Source organism: Rhizopus microsporus (genome assembly GCF_002708625.1).
Source record: "Rhizopus microsporus ATCC 52813 unplaced genomic scaffold scaffold_2, whole genome shotgun sequence".
Classification (NCBI taxonomy): Eukaryota; Fungi; Mucoromycota; class Mucoromycetes; order Mucorales; family Rhizopodaceae; genus Rhizopus; species Rhizopus microsporus.
The window spans coordinates 1,265,882-1,284,249 of record NW_019671917.1 but is presented as its reverse complement, the minus strand read 5'-3'; the positions used below and the strand labels follow the sequence as shown (position 1 = coordinate 1,284,249).

At 38.9% G+C, this 18,368-nt stretch overlaps 9 protein-coding genes across 9 annotated transcripts; 5 read left to right on the top strand and 4 right to left on the bottom strand.

Annotated features, from left to right (window-relative positions):
* Positions 1 to 1,432: 1,432 nt before the first annotated feature.
* On the top strand, positions 1,433 to 4,757 carry RHIMIDRAFT_265920 (uncharacterized protein). The gene is made up of 6 exons (XM_023611864.1): positions 1,433 to 1,729; positions 1,777 to 1,887; positions 1,947 to 2,036; positions 2,091 to 2,129; positions 2,183 to 2,920; positions 2,980 to 4,757. Exons 1-6 carry the CDS (start codon positions 1,615 to 1,617, stop codon positions 4,647 to 4,649), a joined length of 2,763 nt encoding a protein of 920 aa, XP_023470091.1. The 5' UTR covers positions 1,433 to 1,614; the 3' UTR covers positions 4,650 to 4,757.
* A 455-nt stretch (positions 4,758 to 5,212) lies between these two features.
* Positions 5,213 to 6,638, top strand: RHIMIDRAFT_61100 (ferrochelatase). Its single transcript, XM_023615465.1, has 2 exons — positions 5,213 to 6,574; positions 6,637 to 6,638. The coding sequence occupies exon 1, from the start codon at positions 5,440 to 5,442 to the stop codon at positions 6,256 to 6,258; it is 819 nt and encodes a 272-aa protein (XP_023470090.1). The 5' UTR covers positions 5,213 to 5,439; the 3' UTR covers positions 6,259 to 6,574; positions 6,637 to 6,638.
* A 345-nt stretch (positions 6,639 to 6,983) lies between these two features.
* RHIMIDRAFT_233981 (uncharacterized protein) lies at positions 6,984 to 7,335 on the top strand (the record flags this gene model as incomplete). Its single annotated transcript, XM_023608065.1, has 2 exons — positions 6,984 to 7,111; positions 7,167 to 7,335. 2 exons carry the CDS (start codon positions 6,984 to 6,986, stop codon positions 7,333 to 7,335), a joined length of 297 nt encoding a protein of 98 aa, XP_023470089.1.
* Positions 7,336 to 7,925: 590 nt separating this feature from the next.
* On the top strand, positions 7,926 to 9,252 carry RHIMIDRAFT_61030 (uncharacterized protein). The gene is made up of 2 exons (XM_023615464.1): positions 7,926 to 8,256; positions 8,341 to 9,252. The coding sequence occupies exons 1-2, from the start codon at positions 8,015 to 8,017 to the stop codon at positions 9,185 to 9,187; spliced, it is 1,089 nt and encodes a 362-aa protein (XP_023470088.1). The 5' UTR covers positions 7,926 to 8,014; the 3' UTR covers positions 9,188 to 9,252.
* A 33-nt stretch (positions 9,253 to 9,285) lies between these two features.
* On the top strand, positions 9,286 to 9,724 carry RHIMIDRAFT_233979 (uncharacterized protein; the record flags this gene model as incomplete). Its single annotated transcript, XM_023608064.1, has 4 exons — positions 9,286 to 9,351; positions 9,403 to 9,498; positions 9,550 to 9,633; positions 9,686 to 9,724. 4 exons carry the CDS (start codon positions 9,286 to 9,288, stop codon positions 9,722 to 9,724), a joined length of 285 nt encoding a protein of 94 aa, XP_023470087.1.
* Positions 9,725 to 10,402: 678 nt separating this feature from the next.
* Positions 10,403 to 11,547, bottom strand: RHIMIDRAFT_197533 (glycoside hydrolase/deacetylase; the record flags this gene model as incomplete). Its single annotated transcript, XM_023606209.1, has 4 exons — positions 10,403 to 10,924; positions 10,997 to 11,108; positions 11,170 to 11,333; positions 11,401 to 11,547. 4 exons carry the CDS (start codon positions 11,545 to 11,547, stop codon positions 10,403 to 10,405), a joined length of 945 nt encoding a protein of 314 aa, XP_023470086.1.
* An 809-nt stretch (positions 11,548 to 12,356) lies between these two features.
* RHIMIDRAFT_265879 (nitrogen permease regulator 2) lies at positions 12,357 to 13,913 on the bottom strand. Its single transcript, XM_023611863.1, has 5 exons — positions 13,248 to 13,913; positions 13,041 to 13,155; positions 12,750 to 12,984; positions 12,572 to 12,705; positions 12,357 to 12,525 (listed from the first exon to the last, which is right to left on the bottom strand). The coding sequence occupies exons 1-5, from the start codon at positions 13,623 to 13,625 to the stop codon at positions 12,404 to 12,406; spliced, it is 984 nt and encodes a 327-aa protein (XP_023470085.1). The 5' UTR covers positions 13,626 to 13,913; the 3' UTR covers positions 12,357 to 12,403.
* Positions 13,890 to 14,835, bottom strand: RHIMIDRAFT_265874 (uncharacterized protein). The gene has a single exon (XM_023611862.1). It carries the CDS (start codon positions 14,473 to 14,475, stop codon positions 14,086 to 14,088), a length of 390 nt encoding a protein of 129 aa, XP_023470084.1. The 5' UTR covers positions 14,476 to 14,835; the 3' UTR covers positions 13,890 to 14,085.
* Positions 14,836 to 14,848: 13 nt separating this feature from the next.
* Positions 14,849 to 18,318, bottom strand: RHIMIDRAFT_265873 (uncharacterized protein). Its single transcript, XM_023611861.1, has one exon. It carries the CDS (start codon positions 18,284 to 18,286, stop codon positions 14,873 to 14,875), a length of 3,414 nt encoding a protein of 1,137 aa, XP_023470083.1. The 5' UTR covers positions 18,287 to 18,318; the 3' UTR covers positions 14,849 to 14,872.
* Positions 18,319 to 18,368: the final 50 nt, after the last annotated feature.

The window sequence follows — 18,368 nt, the reverse complement described above, 5'->3', positions numbered from 1 at the left end:
AATTGACAAGGCTCAGGTAATGCATACCCCAACAGTACATCTGCTACTGCGGATCTTTGCAGGCTGCTTGGTATTTGATCTGATGGTTTTTATGGGTGCCTAGTACCTTGTTCTGGTGGTCAATGGTCGACCTGAAGAATGTCATCACAGCAGCAATCAGAACCTTTGAAAGTCTTTTGGCATCGTTGCTGATCTCTTTTTTCTTCTCTTTTAGGTTTTCTTTGGTGTAAAACTTTGGCTTTTGGAAATAATCTTTAAATATGTTTTTGAAATGAATTTTACTATTGTCTTTTTATTCTTATTGAAAATAAATACTCTAAGTAAAACGCGTTAAACGATGCTTATCTGCAAACGTAATCTGCTACTGAAAAAGCTATTTTATTAACGTACAGCAGCCAGATTGTCTAAAGTATAGCATTTAAACTTTTGTATAGAACGAGGCAGTGTTATTTCATATATAGCAATTAAATAACACACAACGTCAATTTTTACAAACTTGAAGACTAGGAAAGGGTTATCAGAAAGATAGTCTAAAGCCACCGTTAGAGCAAGTATTCACATAATAAAAACGAAGGCTTTCATATATGTTTAACAAGCAATCAAGTGTGAGCATTTTGCTATTTAAATGCTCACTTTGACTTGTATACTTTGTGAATAGTCATTATATGTGCCTCTATTATGTCCAATATGGATTGTGAAAGGACGTTCAAAGGCGACAATGAAATTTACTAAATATAGCATAACAAGACTTTTCCATTTTTGCTGCGCCTGACACATACGCTTTGAGCAACATTTGAGGAATAACCATGTTTCTTTCAAACTCTAAAGCGGCTTTCCAACAGCTGTCTTCATCAATTGTTTTCTTACAATGTTTGCTGTAAAGATATAGTATATCATTACTTGATTTAGTCTCTCTTTTTCTACATATATTTCTATCTCTTTCTCTCTTTTGAGATGATATCATCGTTGACAGCCACTGTTACTCTTATATGCAAAGTCCTTTTATTCCTTTCTAAAATTAATAAAAATACAGTAATAGAAGAAGATTAAAGACTAATAAATAGCTCCTTGAAGGCCTCGATAGTATTGAATCTCTCTATTCACCCCTTTGGTTAAATGGCTTTGGCTTTGAGCCTTTGATGCTCTTAAATGCAATAGAAACACAATATTGTGATCGTTGTTTGATCTTTTACTAAACTAGATTTGTCAACAAAAGACAGAAAAATATAATGTTGTTTAAACCTCTTTTGTGCAATCAAAATAAATTATTGATGCATACATGGATGAGTGCCTGACTTCTCGAGTAAAAGTGATGCGATTCTAAAGGCATAAGACACATGTTGTGCAAGAGTATTGGCCGAGTTCCATGTTATCTCCGCTTGCCACAGCTGTGAGATGGTATGGTAAAGTTACGCCAAAAAAGAGAGTATTTACAACATGTCAAGATCTTTTATTTGCTTGTAAATGCTTATTTTTTACTTTCAATTCCCTTTTCGGACACGGTTTTCCTCTTTCGGGATGATTTAGATATTTATCTATTGCTAGTAAAAGTTCGTATTGAAATAAATTTTTTTTTATTTTTAAACACGCTCTTTTTTTTTTTTATTTTATTTCATGTTTGGAAAAAGTGCTTTTGGTACATCCACAGGAGGCTTTGGCCAGCCTCAACAAACAAGCAACGTATTTGGTCAACAACCACAACAACCACAACAGCCATCTGCTTTTGGAGGTAAGATTCATATGTTGTATTCATTTCATAATTAACATTCTCTATAGGCTTTGGAGCAACAAGTACACCCAATGCTTTTGGAACTGCTACTACAGGATCTGCATTTGGACAACCAGCACAACAGCAGCCTGCATTTGGATCTACTGCGCCTTCTACAGGTAAACAATTACTTTTTTATTTTTTATTTTTTTGTCTCATTTTAACTTTTTATACCTAGGCTTCGGTGCTGGAACTTCTGCATTTGGTCAACCAAAACCCACTGGCTTTGGAGGCTTCGGTAGCACTTCTACACCTGCATTTGGTTCAAGTAAAATATATATATTTATCACGTAATATCATCGTCTAATATACCAACCTTTAGCTCAACCAGCTACTACCGGCTTTGGCGGTTTCGGATCAAGTAAGTCTTTATTGTCCCTTTCTCTTTAGCAAAACTTATTCTATTTAACATAGCTCCTGCTTCAAATACTTCAGCCTTTGGTTCAACCAGTACCAGTACAGGCGGATTCTTTGGACAACGTCCTGCTACAGGAGGATTTGGCAGTACACCTACTACAACTGCATTCGGTCAACCACAGCAACCACAACAACAGCAGACGCCAGCATTTGGTGGATTTGGCGCTGGCGGAACAGCATTTAATCAACCTGCAGCAGGTACTAACCAAGGTACCGCAATCGCAGACTTTACTGCCACTCAAGACCGTGATATTACAACAGGCGTAAACAACTTCTTCCAAACTATCACTGCTATGCCACAATATAAAGATTATTCTCTTGAAGAGCTTCGATTACAAGATTATGTTCAAGGTAGAAAGACTGCTTCTGCTGCAGGCGGTGCTTTTGGCCAGCCTGCCGCAGGAGGCGCATTCGGTCAGACGACATCCACGATTGGCGGTGGTGCCTTTGGTCAACCATCAACTGGTGGAGCTTTTGGTCAGCCAGCAGCAAGCACTGGATTTGGTCAGCCAGCCCAGTCCAACATGTTTGGCGCTACTGCCAACACCGGTGGTATGTTTGGCCAACAACAACAACAACAACAACCTACAACTGCTTTTGGTCAAAGCACTGGCACGAATGCATTCGGTTCTACTACCAACGCATTCGGTGCTACTGGAACTAGTACAACCGGTTTTGGCACTGGTACTACAGGAGGTGCGTTTGGTGCTAGTACTGCTAAACCTTTTGGTTTTGGTAAGTTGCTGATTTATCAGCTATATTGACTTTTTGACTGATGGACAACTTGCTTTTAGGTGGTACATCGACTGCACCTACCACTGGCTTTGGTGCGACAACAACCGGATTTGGACAACAAGGTGCTACTGGAGGATTTGGTCAGCAGAGCACGACTGGTGGATTTGGACAGCAAGCCGGTCAAACAGGTGGTTTTGGTGGCTTTGGAGCTAAACCAGCCACTACCACAACTGGTACCACCGGCTTTGGAGGGTTTGGCAACACGGGTGCAACCACTGGTGGATTTGGCACTGCCACTAGCAAGCCCGCGACAGGATTCTCATTTGGCCAACCTGCTACCTCTACAGGCACCACTGGCTTTGGTGGATTTGGTGCATCTACTACTCCCAGCTTGGGCGGATTCGGTCAAACTGGTGCAGGTGCTACGACGGGTGCATTTGGCGGTAATAAGCCTGCAACTTCCACTTCTTTCTTTGGTAATACTACTGGCGCTACGACAGGAACAACAGGCTTTGGTGGCTTTGGTACAGGTCAAGCTAATACAACAGGCGGATTTGGCGCTGGCACTACAGGTGGACTCTTAGGTCAAAAGCCTGCTGGCACCCTTGGCGGCTCGTTCACTTCTGGAGGTTTAGGTGGAGCAGGATTTGGATCCTTTGGCCAGCAACAACAAACTGGTGCATTCAATTTACCCGGTCAAGGCGGCTTGACAACTTTTGCAACTACTGGACCTCAAAATGGCATTCAACAACAACCCTTGATTGCTACAGTAGACAAGAACCCTTATGGTAACAACCCATTGTTTGACTTATCCAAGTTATCCGGGGCCAATGCTGATAACCGATCTGGTCCCTCTGCCGTTGCGGTCAGTGGATCTACTAGTAAGCCTTCTACGCCTCATTTTCCTGTTTCCCCTCGCGTTGTTTCCAAAATCAAGCTTCGTGGCTTCTCTACGGCTGCTGCAAGACCTACCAGAAAGACAATGGGCAACTCCTCCCTAGAGGGTATTAGTGACGATGCTGTGCTTGGAACGGGCGCTTTCGCCTCTCGTGACAATAACAAAAAGTTGGTATTTGATAATGATGTTGATGCAGCTAGTATTGTAGCTCTAGTCAACAAGAAGGGAGAGAAGAAGAAGGCTGTTTTTGACCCCAATCTTGAATATGTTGCATCAAAGGAAATCCACAAGGACACGACATCCACTGCACCCTTGTCTAGCGCCTCTTTGGACAGCATTCATCCTGGAACTAGCAATAACAACATTGCGCCTGCTTCAACCTCTTCTGCCCTTGCCATTAAAAATGGATATTACGTCTCACCCACCCTCGATACCTTGAAAGGCATGAGCAAAGAGAGTTTAAAATCTGTACAGAATTTAGTCGTTGGTCGTACAGGATTCGGAGAAATTAGGTTTGAAAAGCCAGTTGATTTATCTCAAGTTAATCTGGATGACTTTTTGGGCAATCTTATTGTCATTGACGATAGACGAGTCGTTGTCTACCCCGATGAAGCGACTAAAAAGCCTGTTGGTACGGAATTGAATGTTCCTGCGATCATTAGCATCGAGAATTGCTTCTCTCATGACAAGTACACCGGTGCTCCAATTAGGGATCCTGAGCATCCTCGCTTTAAGCTGTTTGTGGACAAGATGCGTCAACGTCCAGGCGTTGAGTTTGTAAGTTATGATAACTCGACTGGTACTTGGTCTTTTAGAGCTCAAAAGTTTTAATTCGATATCTTTAAACACATAAAATAACAAAAAAAAAACTTTATTAATAAAGAAATACAAAGTATAAAAAAGTGAATATGTTTAAATGCATGTTTTTAAATATATAAGCATCTTTAGATTGTATCAATTGGCTCGATCGGATAAATAAAGCCTGAATCGACGATATAAACGATTGCCTGTACATTGACATCTAAAGTCCGCAATAAGTCAAGTCGAAGAAAGGATAAATGGTTTGTCCTCTTTACTTTTCCTTACAATAACAACTTGATCAACAAGATGAATATTGGATCTTTGTTGAAATTACAAGGTAAAATAACTTATATACACCATGATTGATTCTCATGGGATCATAAAGTAAAACAGCAACAACGTAATGCCACAAGAGCAATCTCATGGGCAGGCATTCAACGACTGTACACAACCCAAGCAAATACCAAACCGTAAGGAGGGAAATACATATTCTTTTTTCCCTTTATTAATGAAATATAGTCCTACGGCTGTCATATTGACCAATATGGGTGGACCAAAAACTATAGACGACGTCCAAGGGTTCCTTTTGAACCTGTTTTCTGATAGAGATATCATGCAATTTCCATTCCAAAGCGTAGCCGCCAAATTTATTTCTACTCGTCGAACACCCAAAATAAAAGAACAATACCAAGCTATCGGTGGCGGTTCACCCATCTTGTACTGGACGCGTAAACAAGGTGAGGCTATGGAAAAGCTTTTGGATACTATTTCACCAGAGACAGGTAACTATGCTCTTAATATCAATTGGACATTGTTTTAAATGCTGGTAATAGCACCTCATAAGCATTATATTGCGTTTCGTTATGTTGAGCCTTTTACAAAAGATGCATTAGAGGAAATGAAAAAGGATAGAGTACAGAGAGCGATCGTGTTCTCCCAATACCCACAATACTCATGCTCTACCACAGGCAGCAGTCTGAATGAGCTTCATCGCCGTATTAAAGAATTGGGAATGGATAAGGATATCAAATGGAGCATCATTGACAGATGGCCAACACACCCCGGATTTATTGATGCTACTGTTCACAAGATTGAGCAAAAATTGGCAGAATATGAACCAGAGGAACGAAAGGATGCGATCATCATGTTCTCTGCTCACTCACTTCCAATGTCTGTCGTCAACAAGGGCGATCCTTATCCTGCCGAAGTGGCTGCTACCGTTGATCGTGTCATGTCCAAACTGGGTAACAAGTATCCCTATCGCCTCTGCTGGCAATCTCAAGTTGGACCCAAAGCTTGGTTGGGCCCACAGACGTCAGATGCACTGAAAGGGTTTGCAAAGGCGGGTAGAAAGAATATCGTGGTCGTCCCTATCGCTTTCACAAGTGATCATATCGAAACATTATTTGAACTTGATCAAGAGTATGCTAGTGAAGCAAAAGAGTTGGGAATTACTGGCTGGAAACGAGTTGATGCACTAAATGATGAACCTCTTTTTGTCAAGGCAATGGCAAATATTGTAAAAGAACATATTGACAAGGGAGAAGTCGTAAGCAAGCAATGGCCACTTCAATGTCCAGGCTGTGATTTTGATACCTGTGGTCACTCGCGTGATTTCTTTACAGAAGAAAATAAATAAACCTTATGTGATTCGCATATCAAAGACAATTTGTAAGATGTAATTGGCTGACAACATTTATTCTTGCATATAAAGATTAATTTCCTTTTTTGCCATGAACATTTCTTTTTTCTTTTGTTCATAAATGATTACAAAAGGACTTATTTCATCTTGTCGTATTCTTATACTTTAGAGGTAGACTGCTTTATTCGACAGTATCACAGTTACATAATCTATCGTGATACAGGGTGAAAGTAACCGCCACTTCGTCCTTGGCCGAAGCGGTGGCATCGTCAAACTCTGATGAACTCCTTGCCGCCGACATTCTTTATACGTTGTAAGATTTGCAAAGAAGTTGAAGCGTCGTCGTTCATTGTATTCATTTATTTGATTCTGTAGGACTAGCCGTTTAATCACCCGTGAAAACAAGAAGCGTATGCTTGAAGACACGTTTGCACATAAGTATTTGGATGCTATTTCTGAGACCATTTTTGGCTCAGAATGTAGATTTAGGCACGATTGGTAAGTGAAGTTGCATAGAGTAAAACGCGAAAAATAATTTGTGCAATTTTTTTTTTATCAAGGCCAATGGCTCCTTGCTTGGAGTCAAAATAAAGTGGCAGGATGCTAACGATGATAGCAGTGGGACGTCGGATGAGGACGATGATGGTCAAAACCACAACGACGAAAACCATTCTTAGCTATACAAGCCAGACTGGATGGTGTACACCAAATCAGGACAGTCAATGACTGCATCTGGCGTCATGGAGTTGAAACCCGTGTACAAACGGAATCCAAGCTTTATGACTGATTTTGCATCATCTTATACATTTGGGTGTGTGCCGCCCAGCTGTCTATGGGATCCTGGTGGAAGGTATGTGAGTATTAAAAAAAAGAGAGGAAAAAGTAACAATACACGTTTTTTATAGGATCCTGATTCAAATAGATTCCATGGATTTGGAATACAGTGGCATATATAGAATGTGCCAACTCTGCAAGCTTGACCTATACCTATTATTACACTATATCGGCTTGTTCCTGGCAATTTTTGCCAACTTGAAGCTCTATAACCAAAAGGCTCTATTGTTTACACACTGAACTCAGTCAATCGGCATTCTTTTTTTTTGTGGAAATAGGATTTGGCCTTGAAAACGGCCACTTTTATCGAATCCAATGAAGTTTCTCGGCAACTTGGTCAATCAATCCAGCTTACAACACCATTAGCTTAGCTGCGTCCAAGCGTTTGTTTCCCTGAAAGTGCCATATAATAAATTCCTTTTGTACATTAAATATAAAATTACCACATTCTTTCTTTTGTAAAAGCATTATGAGAACAATTAAAAGACATTTTGACGAGATCTAATTGATGCGATTGGCTAAAACAAAACAACAAGCAGAAGAAACCTGCAAAGAAAAAGTATGTAAGAGACGAAACAAAATAATATTTATAGTCCATGGGTTCAGGTCCATCATTCTCATCGACAACATTTTCATCATATAAAAGCATGGTGCTCATGTTAAATTGTATATTTTTTCAACATGATTTCTAAGCAAACGATGTGGTTTCTGAAAGTATGGTTCTAATTGACCTATGACGTCGATTTTGATTGGACGTTGCTTGCTAGAAGCACTATATATCTTTTTATCCATTCATATTTTATTTTAGCCACTCCAAAAAAGGTGTCTGAATAATATTAATAAAAATAATTCCCCCCCCCCTCGCTATTATATAATTTTTTCTTCCTGCTTTTATTGAATACACACACATACACACAGGATGAATAAAAAAAAGTCTTTGGCTGACGATGAACCACCCAATAGAAACGTACAACAACCTAAAGTGTGTGTTGATTATTTATCTTACCAGTTTGATGAGATGGACCTGGCTGCTTCTTGGAGAGTGATGACAAAACAGAAAAAAGATATTGTTGATGGCATACGACTTGAGAATGCCTCATGGCGTACATGGGCTAAACAGAGAAATAATCTAAAGACTGTAAGCCCACAAACATTGAACTGGTACAAACATATAATAAGGGAATTTTTGTTTTGTGTGTGCTGTATGTAATAATCTTTTTATATATATCTATATTATAAAAAAAGGTTAAAGGATAGTGATGTTACTTGGTTGTATGGTCCTTTACATACAGTCATCAAAACAGAAGAAGATCCATTTTTAAAAAAACCTAAGCAGACTACAGCAGACAAATTAGATTTGATGATACCAGCCAACAGCAACCACACTCCCTTATTAAAACCTGCTTTAAAAAAGATAAAAGAAACAGATATCTTGAAGCGTGAATTATCAATACCTCATCGTAAACTATCTATTACAGAAGCAAACAATAAGCTTCATGCCATATCACCCGTCATCTTGGCGAATCATCGTCAGCCAAGGTTAAGATTCAATCATGAAGTAGAACAGTGTGTTGCCTTGGCAGATGAGGATCCTGAAGATATATCAACAGATGATACAGCTAGTGAACATGAAGAAGAAGAAGAGGAAATATATACCAAGAATGCATCATGTAGTAACAGCAATTACAAGAAAAATAGAAAAGTATCCATCAAGATCATTGCCCCTGCCAGACTCAAACGGTCTCAGTCTGATCCCGAAACAGAATCTTTATCATCCACGTCATCTTTTAATGAAGGTTTCAGCCCATATGTCACAGATGATGAATATATCACTACTAGTCAGCCAAATAGGCCACCTATGGTCGCCAAAAGATCATCCTCCTCTATACCCATCTTGAAGGAAAAGGCCAATGTAGCTGAACCAGCATTAGTGACCATGAATCAAACAGCGACTGATATTCGAAAAGACAATGGATCCAGAGATAATAAGAATAATAACAACATATTCAATCATCTCGCCACATGGGCTTCATCTTATCTTTGGCCACATTCAACGAAGACGAGCCATAATACCGTCTATAAAGAAAAATAACTTTGTAAATAGAAATTGTAAAGCTATAGTTTATTTAAATAAAATGGATCCATGATAGAATAAAAAATTTCTCTTTATCTCTCTCTTTTTTTACAGCCATGGACTATACAAGATTCAATCAAGCAGAACAAATAGAAATCAACAATTTGTTGGAACAAAAACAAGTAAACAAGCTCATGTGGGAAACTAGAATCAATGTTTTAATTTATAATTAGATGGACGACTTTGTCAACATGTTTACTAACCTGGTCGACCGCTGCTTTAGACAATGTGCTAATGACTTTACAACAAAGGCTGTTACTGGAAGAGAAGTAAAGTCTTTTATTTATTTGCTTTCCCCCTTTTTTTTAACATGATTATAGGCTAAATGTGTTGAGCAATGTGCAGATAAATTCTTAAAGCACTCTCAACTGGTTGCTACTCGCTTTTCTGAACTGAGTCAAACAGTAAGATATATTCTATACACACACATGCAGTGTTGACTTTTTTTTTTGATAGCTACTTAACCCAGCAAGTCAACAACATCAATACCAATAAAAAACTCTAATAGATGACATATATAAAAATAGAAACGGATACATGTAAATAATAAGAATAATCGATTTTTTACAATAAAGTGACAGTAAAAAGAAAAACAACAAAAGGGGCGGTTTGTGCACCTTTTCATATTACGAGTATCCACTCCAAAAAAATATTCATAAAGTGTTCCCACCCTAGTAATAATAACGTACGCTGTCGCATTAGAATCTCTATAAAAGCATTGGCATGTTTGATATGAATCCTTATAATACATTATAGTTTTACAGTAGATAAATTCCAATTTACCGCGTCAAATAATAAATAATCACACTGACAACATTAATCTTCCCTCGACAACTTTTCTACAGAGTCTCTGATAGCGGCAGCTGTGCTGTCAAGCAAAGACAGATTGCTTATTTTACTGGCTTTTGCGAGGTGAAAGCAGCCTATATGAAAAAGAATACTATTAGTACACATCTGGATTTCTTCAGATTATGTATACTTGGCAAGGATACTATCGGTAACGAAGCTGTAGACAATGCTGTCTTATTGCAAGTAGTTAGGAAATTATGTATTTGCTATGTTTAACTTTACAATGTCTTTCTCTCTCTCTTTTTTTTATTCTTCGGACACACGTATTAAATAGAACAAAAAGTATATATGAAGTAATAATGGGTTTCAACTAAAAAAAATGAACTACAACATGGAAACAAAAGTGAGAAACAAGGTGGCAAATGCAGTCATGAAAATAGTTTGATCCACTGAAGAGGCTGAGCTTGCAGCACCCTTTGCAATAGAACCAGCAGGAGTGACTTGCAGAGAGGAAGCAGTAGGAGCAGGCGCTGAGCTTGCAGGTATGCTAGCAGAAGCAGAAGCAGAAGGAGTGCCTGTGGCATTTGTTGTATTTTCTTGATAAGAGGCGTTGTGCCAACCTGCGCAAGTACCAACAGGGCTGAGTTGAACGTGGGGATGCAAGATAGGTAAGGCTTTGATGGCAGCGCCGACAGTGACATTATTCAAGTCATGCATAAGTGAGTTACCACCTTGCTTCATAGTAGGCAGTTGTTTGGCCCATTCGGTAACATTAGCAAGGAGCCCTTGCTCAGTTTGACCACCTGCAGTGATTCTCCAGTCTTGTGAATCAACAGACCACATAGCAGGAACATAGCCAAGTTGACGTACAATGTATCGAATACGGTCATCAATATCACCACGAGGCTAAAGAGCGAAAAGGTATAAAGTAGGGAGAAGTCAGTAAGCATATTGCACAACACAAAGAAGGAGACTTACAGGACGCATCAAACGAGGAGTAACACCAATGACTTCCTTAATGGCTTCTTCGGTCCACTTTAATTCACCAATGACCTGCTCGTTGGGAATCGTTGTCAATTCTTTATGATCCCTTAAAAATTAGAGTCATAGTCAGTTTAACTATTTTTGTAATAAAAGAAGAGATGTTTTACCAAGTATGAATACCAATTTCATGGCCTTCGTCATAAGCTTGTTTGAGAACATCAGGGCGAGCAATAACCTGTTTACCAACGACAAAGAAGGTAACTTTGACGTTAATTGTCTTTAGATAAGCCAGTAGATCTTTAGTAACTTCGTAAGGTCCATCATCAAAACTCTAATTATTAAAGTTACTAAATTTGTAAATAGTCTAGAAGCAAGCGACAAAAAATAGACATTCTTACCGTTCCCCAAATCTTTGGGTCTGTGCAATGAACAATGTCTGTAGGCTTAACACAGCCATCCCAAGTCCAGTTACAATAGGTGTTATTTCCAGAAGGATTGGCATTTTGAATGATGCCATCTATATATGAAATTAGTATGTATTGCATAATAAATGTACACACACATGTACCTGTAGTAAGGATATTAGGAGACACTTTAAGAACAGGATCATCTTTAACCAATGCTAACCATTCAGGTTTAGGATCTGGTTTACTTCCATCTGCAGGGTATGAATTCTTCCAAGGGAAGTTTGATGTTGGAACAGCAAGTGTTTGCTGAGCAAAAGTTTGGTGTGCATACGCTAAAGAGAGAATAGTGATGAGGATGTTTTTGTTGTCTAAAATCATTGTTTTTTGAAGAGGATTAAAAAGGGGAAGAGGAGAGAATAATGAGAACTATTTATAGCCAAACAACGAAATCCAAAATTAGTTTGATCTCTATGGAAACGATGGAAATCAAATAAAACACGCCCTTTACTTAATGAATTCAAAAGAAACAACAGCCTTTTTCCTGTCAATCTTTTTGTATCACGGTTGTTGTTAGGAGTCGAGTAGGACAACAAAAGCCCATATTTATTTCATCTAAAAATAAATTTTACGCTCCACTGCGTATCCTCCACTATAGATTCATCCATAGTCGATTCATCAGGTGGAGGATAGCCTAGTTGTTCATCCAGTTCTTGAGGCGAGCATTCAAACGTTGTGCATATTTCGTCATAGTGGTGTTTACCATCAAGGTAAGGTATAATGTCTGGATAAATAGGCATGCCTGTATTCTTGTTAATGACCATTTCATTATTTGGAGGCAAACATGTGGACTGTGCAACTTCGGTTTCATTAGTGATAGAGGTAAGTATTGGATATTTATGAACTCTATAAATCAAGCCTTTGATCACACCAAATGAAACAATACGCCTATCATTTAGGTTAGCTCTCGCATCCTTAATACAAAACAAAGCCCGAGTCACCTTTCGTCTACGTGTAAATTCGCCACTTGTTGTTCTTCCATCCACTCTTTTACTGTCTGTCCATATTTAAATCCACAATATAATGCATACATGCGCTCAGTTGATATTTCAGGAGTATCTATAAAGGGTAAGTTTATGATCAAGACTGTAGATCCCTTACTTACTTGGGAGCATAATATACTTTAAGCACTCTTGAGCAAGCCCTGACTTGTGATCAAATAGTCTTGTAATTTCTGGCTTGACTGCATAAATGTTTGAATATTGAAAGATGTCAATCAAGATAATACACCCATAATACCTACAAGTCATATGAGTATTTCTATATAATATATGTTTACATACATCATGTGTTCAAGGCTTTGTCGTGCCCACTCTGGCTTAACATTGGCTATTTCAGCTATTCGTTTTACATGATAGATGCCATTGATAAGACTAGCCACTTTTTGTACTGTGATATCCCAATTAAGGTTCATCATTTTCTTTATATCTACTGTACAAACAGGGACATGATAGTCACGTACCGTCTGTGGATTAGGATAAGTTGGAAATAGCTTCAGGTTGATCGTATTAAATGTATCTTTATATATAAATTGTTATCATTAATAAATAAGGAGGACTAATTACATGACTCACTTATTGGTATTTGGCATTCACAATAACTGTTCAAGTCTTCAAATAGCTGCTCAATCACATTTTGTACTGTCTGTAATTCAGAATGAACATTCTGTGATAAAAAATTACACTCAAGCTATATGCAGTAAGTTATATATATAAAGCTACATATATAAAGTATATACATGTACACGCGTGTGTGCGTGTGCGTATATATAAATAACTTACTTCTAAGCCCTCAAGTACCCTTGACAGTTTTCTAACGACAGCTTCGTAACTACTTGTTTCAGCGTCCTGTTCGAATACAAAACAGAGGTTGAACCGAAACTCGTTTCTGAAATGTTGATATTTTTCATGATCGTGCAATACAACAGGACAACCCATCACCTTATATCCATTTGTGCAGATTGTCACTAGACGCTTATAGAGTGGTTTCTTTGGAATGACATATTCACTTATTGCTTCAAAATCAATCAGTGTCTTTCCTGTTCCATCTTGAGTTGTAATACTTCCTTCTGGTACTTGATGTTTAACTACTGTTCCTTTTATAATGTCAAATACTGCATAAAATATACTATGAATTCGTGGAAATCCTTGAAACTCCATACTCTCTTTTTATTTAAAAAAGAAAAAATAAAAACAAACCCTGAAGAAAAATGCTCCAAGCGGATCTTTAAACACAGGATATCAGCGATTCATATCCTTTATGCAAAATAGAAATCACGTTTTCTTACGAGAAAAGGAGAAGAGAGGGGACCATATGTTTCTGAGTTCGTTGTTATTCTCAGTATGTGTCTCTTTTTTATATATGCGTGATGATGACAACAATATGCATGTTAATCTATAGGGAAGAAAAAGTTATTTTTAAGGAAAAACAAACAAAAAAAAAAAAACCGTACGATTCTACATGATTACATCTTTCTGTAAGTGTATATTTTTTATTCTAAAAATGCTTTATTTCTCTCTCTCTATCTCTTTCTTTCTTTTGCAGAGAAAAGGGGAGGGGGCGGAATAATGAAAAAAAGGGAGAATATAATACAAAGGTTTAAACATTCATTGTTTTAAGTTATTTTTGTTGTTGACCTGACTTGATATTCATCTCAGACCCTGTTGAATTCGAAGGTGACGGTAATCCAGGGAAAGGAGTATTATGCTGTACATTAAATGTTGACCTTAGATAGGATAATAATGACGATTTACAAGCATCATTCTTTGGTAGAAATTGTTGATAGATCACATCAAATGTCCAACAGCGAGAGCAGTACTCGTTTTCACCGAGGATACGATTACAGCTGATACACTTTTTATGACAATCTGAGCAAAACCAATCTGTTCCAAGTGGTTTATTACAACCACCACAAACAATCACATTATCACTATCTTCTCCATAGTCACTAAAATACGAGAAGCCACTGTCTACAGTTGGTGAAGCAGGTGGTGATGGTAAGATGCTCATGTTATTGTTATAATATATAAAAAGAGAAGAAAAAGAAAAGGGAAAGAAGAAGGATAAAAATAGAGTTCAAAGTGATATTTATATTAAAGCTCACGGACAAAAGCCGAATTTATTATATTACTGCACTAAAATAAATATATAAAAAAAGAGTTCGTCTCCTATTATGCATACATGCATTATATGTGAATTTCTCTGTCAAATTTGGTAATCGTTCAACCATCGGCTCGGTTGACACTGGGTAAGCTAAAGGGTGCATAGTCTAATTTTACATTTATTTATTTACTATCATGGCCCCCTTTCTCATTTTTGTATGCAATGCCAAAGAGAATCTTTAACAATAATCAAAGTGATTGTATAATCAAATAAAGCGGAATGGCTGCATTAAAATTTTGTTTCTTTATTTATAAAGTACTAATCCGGCTTTAGAAAGTTGCTCTATTTCAACACTTGAAAGTTGTGGAACTTCATTTACGCCAACTTTTAGAGTTGGTAAAATGTCATGATAATCGCTAAATAGTAAGTGACGATAGTCAATAACATCAATCTGAGTCACAAGATACACCAAAAGGCGCGCAAATCCATGATGCCCGAACGAGACAGATGCATATTGAGCAATAAAGGACTGATAAAACTGAAAAAAAGGTACCTGGGCCTGTCGGATATAACCCGACGATCTCCGCCAAGCGTTCTCCAGTGCACTCAAACTAGTTTTGATTCTACAGTGTATATCTAACAAGTCGCTTATCTTCTTTGACACTCGATCATCCCAAAATATCTCTCGCTCACTTTCTACACCTGCTTCACGTCCTTCTCGATCACCAATCAAAAACACCTTCATCAACGTCACAATTGCCAGCTCATGATGCACCTCTTCTTGGAACAGTTTTGCTGCAATCTCAAACGTTTTTGACACAACCGTCGCTGCATCGTCTTTACTCTTTTGTGCCACTTTTGATTTATCCAAATGATACATTGCATCGATAGGTGACATAATAAACGCACTCGTTTCTAGTGTAGTGTCCTCACATTTGTTTTCTTCTGCCTGTGGGTACATCAGCGTCTTGACCGGTCTACCGTCATATCTAAACAGAGCCTTGGATATTTCAAGATCCTTTGTTTGAATCTGGAAATAAAATGGCCTCATACTTTCGTCAACGACTTGTGTTGATAGACAAAGCTGCAGGAAGTCCTGTGCCATCCACGTTTCTGTTATGCCCGTGTGCAAACTTTGAATGCCTGATTCCAATTCCGCCATGCTGAACTGCATGTCTTCTTTCTTACATTGCTTCAGCCAAAGCCAAAGTGCATATCGACCATATACATCCTTTTTACTGTTGTCCTTTACTATTTCCCAAGCTGATACCATTCTTTTCTTGGCTTTCTTGATCAAATCGTCATAAAGTAAGTGGTTATGAAGATTCGCATATGCAGAAATAAATTGAATGTAACGGTAGATATGATGTGTCGTGTAACCCCCAGATGCAGCGGAATTACTAAATATAAAGGCATCTTCCTTCTGAGTGATGGTCTTCCAGGATTGCTGCACCGTCTCCAATTCTGGTTTAAATAAATCAATATAAGTAGCCCATGCACCCATGTATCCTAATGCGGATTCATACAGAGGTCCCAGCTGAGTGTATTTCAATATGGCTGTGATTGCAGGCAAGTACGCTGTAGGTTGTGGCCAATCAATTGCATGCTCAGGAATGGTCTTGTGAGGGTCTGCAGCAGCATGGAGTAAGACTTCCAAAAGTTCAATAGCAGCAGAGGCACGAATACTCTGTAGCCGTGTGTCCTTTTGTTTCTTATCGAGCACGACCCGGAGCCAGTCCATAACAGGTTCCTGAGAACTTTCCAGGATGGGGGCAATGAACCCGTAGGAAGCCAACACACGCAGCAGCTTTAGGGTTTCAAGCTGTAGTGCATACGCCCTACGTTTCAGCGAATCACATGCGATATCCGGGTTGGTTACCAAAAAAGGCAGCAAACTTGTCATTCTTTCCACAATCTCTTCTGCAATGTGTTTACTGCCCTGAGCCAAAACAGTTAAAAGTCTTACCGTAGCCAAACTAGGATAAACAAAGACATTACTGTCATCCGTCATAGGCCATTGCGTCTTGACAATACCCCACTGTACGACAGGTTCGATCAGCTCTTCTTCTTCGATTGAATCGCACACATCTTCGCCTGCTTCAGCCAGTTGAACAAGGATACGAACGAGTAATTCCACAGAGGCTGGGTCGCCTTGAATCAACTCACTTCTGTTCTCGGACGCAATCAAGTATCGGATACGAGGTAAAATATTCATCTTGACGAGAGCACGAGCTAAATCTTGCTCAGCAAGGGCTGCATCATCCTCTTTCTCAACTTCATCAACAACACCAGATTGTTGACGTACACGATCAACAAGCTCAGATAGCTTGTCATTCAAACCCTTTCGTTCAAGAGCCTTGGATCCACTTGGAAGCACGGGGTGAGCGATGTGTCCTAAGAATCTATTAAAGTCTACGGCCTTGGCCACCAATGTCTCTTCCCAATCATCTTCAAGGTCCAATACTAAAGCAGCCAGTGCTTTAACGGCACCTACGAGTGCAACCAAATGACGGTCATCTAATGCTGAACGAAGATAAATGGGTGCAGCATGCTCCTTTCCCGTAAATACACGCAATATTTTCCACCATGTCTCATCAGACTGTTGATGCTTGGCCTTTGTAATAATACGAGAGATGGTCGATAGCACGATGGCTCTCTGAGATGGCACTTGACTTCTCATCAGATAAAATAGTTCTGCTAAAGTATATCCAGCCTTTTCTGGTTCGTCACCATGATGATGGAGCCCCTTGTGCACAGGAATATTTTCGTTGTCGTTGATGATATTGCCTTGTAAATCAAATCTAATCTTTCGATAGACCTTTTCAATTTCACTTGCTTGACTTTTATCCTCTTCTTTTTCCTTTTGTAGCTGCTCTTTAAGTTCGTTTGTTAAGAATCGATCATCGATCCAGGCAAGCTTCTCATTCTCGACAGGCACATCTGAGAAATACTTGCTCTTCATTTCTAACAGCTCTTGTCCTTCATCCTTGCTGCTTTCTGGTTCTTGAAATGTCACCTTCTTTTTATTCTCTACCGGGTCCGTATGTTTTTTTTTCAATCCCTTCATGAGGATAGCAACTGATTCAGGGCTTAAGGTATTCATGATTTCTGCACGCGCTTCCTCCAGCTCCTGCTCAGACATTTCCTGAATACGCCTATCGTTTTCGTCTGTGTACATTGAACTACCCAGTAAGGATTCACTGGAAACCTTTACAGGCGCTGAAGCTGCTACCTGAGGAGGAGCTTCAGGACGGGAAGGCTTTGTATTGTTTCTCTTGGCTTCCAATCTCCTTTTGAACTCGCTTCTGTGCACAGGCTTAGGAAACCCATCCTTCTGACCTCGTGCAGGCTTATTGGGCATTTCTTCTGGCAAAGATGGTGGAGTCACTTTATCCACTGTATGCTCTGTGATATCTCCTAGCACTTGTCCGAGCATCGATGTCAAGTCAATCATTTTCTTGCTTACTGGAACATGAGGTTCAGGGTGTGGATCCATCACTGGTTCATACTCAACATCTTCAAGTGTTGGCATACTCGTATCTTTTTCCTTTGCTAATCGTTCAGCAAACACACTACGCTTGTTCTGCTGCTGTGAAGGATCGCCTTTGCGGATCACTTTGGCTGCAGGTTTCTGTTGGTTGGCAAAAAACTCTTGTTGAAGCCTTTCTAAATCGTCGTCGTCATCTGCATTAAATGTAGGTCGAGTGAAAGTGCTCATTGAAAGGGTCAAAAAAAAAAAAGAAAAAAAAAAAGCTGTCAAAAAAAGACAGTGATTCCATCTCCGCGTTATGCTTTTAAAC